Genomic DNA, 7,990 nt, shown 5'->3' with positions numbered 1-7,990 from the left:
ATTTATGAGAACTTTGAAAGAGAAGCTTTGGTCAATATAAATTATCCTAAGTTCCACTAAGAACAAATCATGGCAGACTAACCTCATTTATTTCTTTGGCAGGATTACTATAGGAGTAGCTCAGGCAATATATAGTTTAAAAATAAATATATGTGAATTCCACATTGCTCATAACTATGCTGCCTTCACAATCTTCTGCTTACTTCCTTTCCCTCTGCCATGTACCTCTTCAAATTACTCTTTATCCTCACTGTGACCTCTAGCCCCTTTAGTCCACCAACTTTGATTTGTGCTCACTTTTCTCTGTTTTCTTCTTTCCATTCTCAAAAAAAAAAAACTAACACATGACTTTGCCATTCCTTCCAGTTTTCTTCCATACTCCCTTCAGAAGCAAGCTCTCATTTTTTGCCTCTATTTCCTCACCCCACCCCCACTCCCACTTCTCAACCAACCCTTTGCAATTTTGTTTTTGACCCCACCCCTCTACTAAAATTGCCTGCTCTATTATTGGCAATCCCTCAGTTTAAATTCAATGGGTTTCTCTCAGTCATCATTGTTTTAAACCCTTACCTTGTCTTGTACCAATTTTAAAACTGAAGAGCAGCAAGGGCTAGGCAACTGGGGTTAAGAGACTTGCCCATGGTCACAGCCAGAAAGGCTGTGTTTGAGGCCAAATTTGAACCCAGGTCCTCCAGATTCTATGCCTGCACTCTGTCCACTGTGCTACCTCAATCCTTGTTCTACTTAACTCATCTTCAGTTGAGATTGTCAACAGAAACCTAAAACTAAAGGCAGTCAGAAGCCACCTAGTCCAATCTATACTTGAATAAGAATCTCAACATCCTCAACAAATTATCCAATTTTTGCTTAAAGATCCTGCTTTTCTCTTCTCTTGAATACACTATCTTCCCTTGACTTTTGAGACACTGCTTTATTGGTTCTTCTATCACACTAACTCCTCAGTCTACATAACTGGATCATACATTATATACCTGATCCATTAATGTGGGTATGCCAAGATCCGTAATCTTTTTTAAACTCCTATTCCAGATAGTTAACTACCCAATGGACATCTCCACCTAAAAGTAGTATATTAAATCATATAATTATCAGTATTCCAAACTCAACATAACTAAAATGCAATTGCCCCATATAACTTAATAAGCTTACCCATTTCTATTAAGAGCCTTGTCACCCATATTTGCAACCTCAAGGTCATCCTTATCTTACCCCATCCCATTATCCAATCCAATTTTATCAATTTTACCTCTACCTCTCCTAATCATCTCATTTCTCCTCACCATAGTTCAGGCCCACACCACCTCTTAGTTGGACTACTCTGCAGCTGCCAACTCACTCTATTTTTGTCCCATCAAGTTAAATTAGGGCACTTTGGAGCATACTGACCATGTCCCCATTGGTACATGACTCTCATGTTAGGAATAGTTCTAAGAGATCCCTAAATGTATCTATCTTGTGCAAGTCCATTTCTTCAAACATATATACAAATTCAACAAATAGTTTGAGTTCACATAATTACCTTAGTCTCCCTTATTCCTCTCTCTCTCCTCTATAATCTACACTCCATATGTAACTGCTGAAATAGTCTTACTAAAACAGTTATGAGATCCTGCCCAGTTCTAAAATCTTCAGGAACTCACTATTGCCTCCAAGGTAAAATACAAACTCCTAAGTTTAGCATTTAAGGACCTACAGTTTGATTAAAGCTTTTGTTTCTAGAATGATTCCATATTACTCCCCCTTCACACATTTCACACACCAGCCAAACTGATCTACTAATTGATTCCAAGACACAAAAGTTTTTTTCCCCGCCTATATGTGGAAATTGCTCTCAGAATGTGTTGTCTACTTACCTTTGTCTCTTAGAATCCTTAGGTTTTTAAAGTTCAGCTCAGGTACTACCTCAACAGAAAGCCCTTCTGTATGTCCCTAGTTGTTAGTACTCCCTGAAACTATACATAAATATATATATGTATATATATATATATATATATATATATATATATAGCATGTGTTTTTTCTTCTTAAGTGTTTTATCTCCACTACCCCTTCTAGAATGTAAACTTGAGGACAGAGACTTTTGAATCTTGTCACTGGCTAACATAGTGCTTTATGGAAGTACAAGTGCCTAATGTTTACTAAATTGAATTATTCTCTAAATGAAACAATGTCTATCCAGAACCAAACTTTTTTAAAAAAGAGAAAATTAAGATTGAAGAGATACTCAAAGTGATTTCTTCACACCTTCCCATTTCCACCCATTCCTTCACATCCTAGCTCAAAGTAGAAAAATCTAAAAACCTACTTAAGTCAATTCTAAATCTCATCTTGCAAAATTTTTTAAATGTTTTTTTTCTTGATACTTAACTGAAGATAGATTCAATATAGTGGACATGAAATCAACAAGGAAACTATAACATAGGAAGGAAAGAGAGAGAAGAACCTCATTTAATTCTTGGAAGTATGGAGGAATAGAAAACAACAAAGAGAAAAAAAACTTTATACTCATTCAAAATATTTTTTCAGAAAAAAAAAAGAGGAAACCAAAGAGACATAAATTGTTTGAAAATTTTATTTTAAAATTAGTACCAGCACCAAAGCTTAAACACAGTGTCTTGGTTCTTTCTGTCCAATCTCTTCTCCCATTATTCAAATTTCCCACTGGGGTTTTTTCTCTTCCCAAGAATCCAATTCCATTTTATAGCCTTTCCAGTGGCATAAACACTGTTCAATAATTAGAGAACTCTATACTTCTAATTTATGTATATCTGAATTGGCCAATCAGCAGAAAACCATAGGTTTTTAAGAATCTTATGAAAGCACCTGGGCCCACACTTAACTCTCCCATCACAAAGTCAAAGTGGCAAATGGATTTTTCAAACCTAAAACCAGGTATACTGATCAATAAAAAAACAATAGAATAAAGCATGTGTCTCAGCAGGCAGGGCCTCTAAAAATAAAGTTAAAAAATCTGGGCATATCTCCAAGGAGTCAGAACCTAAAACAGGGAAATTACTGAGCAAAACGACTAAAAAATGGTTTGTAATCATTTGAGGCTAACTTAGTTAATAATTACTAAGTTAATTTACCCTCTAGTGTTTGGGTTTTACAAAATTCAAAACTCTTTAGCAAACAAAAATGCTACAATTTATCTAGTTATATTTTTTTGAATTAGGAACCCCTTCCACCAAACCAGATCACATTTCTCTCTCAGATAAATCTTAAGAGAGTTGTCAAGAAAAGTGATGCCCATAAATCACACAACTAAATCAGAGATGGGATTTAAACCCAAGACTTCTTGACATCAGCACTCTATTCATTGTACCATGCTATAAATTAAGGCCAACCAATCAGAATAATTCCTTTATGCCACTTAAAAATTCAAATGGAAAACCCTCTAATATTTCTAAAAATTCTCATTAAGATAAATAACAGACTTTTATTCCTTATTATAGCATGTGTGTTAAAGAAGAGATACTTATATGAAACCTTAACTGTTTGGGATTTGTTTTAAAAAAAAAAAAGCGCATCTCTAATACAATTCACATCCTCGAAAGATAAAACTGAGAATAATTATCCTGATGATATGGCATAGTGTGTCTACCATCTTTGGAAATGTTTTTAATCCTACTTACAGTGGAAATTCAAGTCAAAAAGTAAGTGAGGACCTAATCAGCTGCATTTCTTAATAGCAATGTGCATTCTTCTAGTATGGTATAGCTTATCCCTCAAAGCCTAACAACTGTTGGAAGCTTAATGCAATGACACTGGTATTATTTTTGCCTTCAGGAAAATCAAAACTCTTATTTAGGAGGGGTCAATATGTTCAGGTGTATTAAACTGCCCAGAAGTTTTCTATATACATCATATTTAAACTTATTTTAGTTTCAGGGTTCCCCTAAGTCAATTTACTCTATTCTAAACACGATTCTGGAGTGTTTGCCCAAATTACACACAATTTAACATATCCAAAACACCTGGTGTGCTGAACCTTGCCTGTCTATGCATTGCCTGATAAAGTACTAAAGCAATACATACCTCTAGGGAGCAAAATATAGAAACCCTAAGGTAAGATCATAGAGATGATCCTCTAGAGGTGGTGTTTTTTGGCTCTGAATGTTATCTAGGGCTGAGCAATATCCATGACTACCATTGATAGCCTTGAGGCACAGGCACACAGCAAAGGAAAATGAGAGAAAGGAAGGCAGGCAAGTGAGGACAAAGGAGAAAAGTAATCAGTGCATGTGGTGAGAATGACAGAATGCAACTGTCAAGTATACCACTCAATGGTTGCTATGCCATAAGATGCCTAACCTTTCTTTAGAGTTTGGAGAATATCAATCATAAAACAAAGTTTTAAGAAATAATGAATTATAAAACAAGGTTGTACCTACATTTGAAACATGTTTCTTAAACATTTTCTTGGCCCTTTGGAGGTGGGGAGGTTTTGAAAGAAAATGAAACAAAAGTTTTGGCTCTTTTCTCAAATTAATATATCCCTTCCCACAAAAAATAAACTGACTTTTGAGCATAACTAAGAAATAATATCAAATTTGTAAAGATTCACAGATGGAAACTCAAAGCCTGGAAGAAAAAAAAACAGAAAGGGAGAGTTTTCTTACACAATAGTTGGGATTGAGTGACTGTTAACATCTGGAAAAAGTCATCTTCTGATAAAAAAGAAAGTTCCACAAAACATAATTACAAGTTATTAGAATAAAAGACAAAGACGAATTCTTTTTAAATTCACACATACATGCGCACACGTGCATATGTGTATGCATGTGTGTGTATGGAATTTTAACATCTGAAATACAAGTTGGTTAAAATACTGCTAACAGCACATACAGAAACAGTACTTCACTTATCACTCAATACAAGTACATACTATATATACAATTTTGTTGTAAAACAAGAAAAATTGCTCAAACATCCAAATAATCTTGCTGTATAAGTATATACATCTAAATAGTCCAAAAGAATGCTTGCTATGGACTCAATTTCAGCACCATCATAGCGCAGTGTCCATGACTGCGACAACCTAAAATAAAAAATACAGTACATTCTGAACCCCTAGAACTATTTTCATAATATACTTTAAAGCATTTTGTGGCAGACAGAGGTATCCCCAAGGGTTTTCCCCTATACAGGTACACAGTTGCCATTAGTAACAGTTAAGAGCTCTTTGCATCATTGTTCAGACACATAATATACCAAACTTAAATGTACAGGTATTTTATTTAAATGCTTCACACACTTTTACAAAAATTGCTTTTAAAAAAATTTGCACTTTAGTTTTTTATTCTTAAAACGTGCCACTTTTAGGAACAAAATATTCTCTCCTTGTTAACTCAATCCTAAAGGAATAACTTGGTTTTAGGGATTACATCCCTTTTCCTCCCAAGTTCTGCATTTTTCTCAAAGACCTATTAGCACAAGTGCCTGTGTCTAATTACACAACGTATAAGAGCCACTGTTCAGCCAGAAACCTAAAACAAAATAGTGTTAAGTATCTGCCAATAATTGTTAAAAATTATTTTGAAATTGGTATTGACTTCATTTTGATCAGAGGGAAAAACAGGATTAGAGCAAAGTGCTAGGTAGATTGCTGCTCTGCCACCTGAGGCAAGTAGTTTTGGAATGTTTATACAGGTGGCTTGACTGGCTGAACCTCTTACCACACTTTAAGCAGGCATAGGGCTTCTCACCTGTGTGTACACGAATGTGCTTCTTACAGTCTGTTAAGGTCAAAAATGTCTTACAGCAGATTTTGCAGGCATATTTTCGAGCCCCCTCTACAACTAAGACATTGTGCTCTGATAAGGCCTTCTTACACTTTGACAGAACATCAGCAGATGCTCTGGTCAACTGAGGGGGACCAGGCTGGGAAGGATGCCCATTTTCAAAGGAGGAAGTAGGCCCATTCATTAACAACTGGGAATTAGCTGAGTTATCTTGTATTTGAGAGCTCCTAACAGAGGTCACAACTGGCATTTTTGGAGCTATACGACGGTAGCCAGGAAAATTACTGGCTCCCCCTCGAGAGGAACCCATCATTGCCCTGGAGAGAGAATGTATTCCCAAACCAGATCTAGGAAAATCCATCCCAAATTGTTCTGCTGCTCGATAACCAGAAGTCTGCACACAGGGAAGGCCCATTATTTCCTGCATAGGTCTAACAAAATGTGAGTCTGCAGGTTCACTGAAAGGATTCTCCACATGAGAGACGGCAGCAGAGGAATGACCACTTGTAGGACCCGACTCTGGACTCATTAAATAAGATGTGTCATTATCCATTCTGCAGTCACTGGTAGTGTTTGGAATGTTGTCATCATTGTTCTGATTGGCACTAAAGGTGCTACTTCTGCTCTTGCTTAGAAAACTTGAAATACTAAAAGTAGATTTGTGTTCCAGATTATTGGAAACCTCCAAAATATGAATGTCCCCTACTCTGTCAGTGCTGGATTGTGGATCTGAAAAACTACGATCACTGCTTTCTGGACTCAGCTCTATTTTTTCAGCACTGACCACTCCACCTTCCACTTCCACAGATTCACTGCCTTCTGCTTGAGAGGTCACATCACTCACTTCATCCTGAGGCTCAGGAGAGCTCAAAGGTTCAGATTTAACCACCACTCTCATGTGGTCTTTCTCACTGAGGCCAACTTCTGTATTTTCACACTGAAAACCATTTTTTTCAGAAGTAGCTTCCTGGCCAAAACTGGTTTCCACTTGAGTTGTCTGAGATGCCATAGACATCTGAGAAATGTTCCCAGCACTGTTGTCAGATTGACTAGGCATTTGGGCATCTTCTTGTCCACTGAATGACTGATCAAACATGATAGCATTGTCTTCTTGGTTATCAGTTACTGAATCTGACTTAGAATTATCCACAATTTTCAAAGAATCTGGTGAAAAAAACTCCTCACGAGAATGAACCACTGCCTGTCCATTCTCTGGTGTCACATCTGAAATCATGGACTCATCTAAAGTGGGTCTCATGCGCTGTCTGGCCCGATCCTCTGAAGACTGTTTCCTCTTGTGGAAGCGCCTTATTGGAAAAGTAGTACGCTGTTCTATGTTACTCCTCATTGATAAGTTCATGGTAGTTTGTTGCTCTTCTGTACTCTGGCTAGAATTTAATGCAGAGCTCACTATACTCAGTCCCAATTGCTGAAGCATAAAAGACCGCTGCATTCGTGCATTTTGTTCCTGAACTCTGTCACTTGGGGGAGACATAGGCAGCGTCCTTGTAGTTAAATAATGTTTACAGGCCTTAACAACAGAGTTCAAATGAAGATGGGAAGCTGCCAATAAAACATCCATGACATTACTTTCCCCAAGCATAAGTGTAGAGGTATACATCATATCAATCAAAGCAGCAAAGGCCTCTGCTGTCACCACTTCACTATCCAACTGGATCATGTTCATGGTTTGATCTCCCTCAGCTACAGTAAAAAGGGCTCGGAAATGGGTGCTGCATGCTGCCAACACAGAACGATGTGCTTTAAAATGTCTATTCCCCACCACAATGACACAATCACAAAGTTGACCATGAAGTCGTTGGTAGTTTAGTTGCTGAAAGATTTGTTCAAAGTGTCCAGGAAAATCCATGATCCTATATATAATTTAAAAGAAAAAAAATGACATTAAGATTTTGAATGATTGAGAGAACAAAGCATAAAAGTTGCAAATGAGAGTTGAAAGAAAAGCAAACTTATTGGTCAATGTCCTATTTTAGTCTGTTGGGTGCAGCTGAAGATGTCAACAATATGAAAAAGCACATAAACAAAAGTCTACCGAATCAGGAACAAACACAAATGTAGCTGTCAGTCTAGTCAAGTGTGCAAATGTCAGTGAATAAACCCACAGGCTATCCAAATACTGCTACCCACTTTCCATGTTATGTTTTTAAAATAAGTTATAGGTTGGAAATTTTCTATTAGGATAATGCTTAGTACACAATTGA

The 7,990-nt window shown here is 36.8% G+C and overlaps 1 protein-coding gene across 1 annotated transcript; it reads right to left on the bottom strand.

The window, feature by feature from the left end:
• Nucleotides 1-5,197: 5,197 nt before the first annotated feature.
• Nucleotides 5,198-7,635, bottom strand: ZBTB5 (zinc finger and BTB domain containing 5). The gene has a single exon (XM_044657528.1). The coding sequence runs from the start codon at nt 7,633-7,635 to the stop codon at nt 5,605-5,607; it is 2,031 nt and encodes a 676-aa protein (XP_044513463.1). The 3' UTR covers nt 5,198-5,604.
• Between the last annotated feature and the right edge of the window lie 355 nt (nt 7,636-7,990).

This window comes from Gracilinanus agilis, chromosome 1, assembly GCF_016433145.1.
Source record: "Gracilinanus agilis isolate LMUSP501 chromosome 1, AgileGrace, whole genome shotgun sequence".
NCBI lineage: Eukaryota > Metazoa > Chordata > Mammalia > Didelphimorphia > Didelphidae > Gracilinanus > Gracilinanus agilis.
The sequence above is the reverse complement of the archived record's forward strand: the minus strand, read 5'-3'. Positions and strand labels throughout refer to the sequence as shown.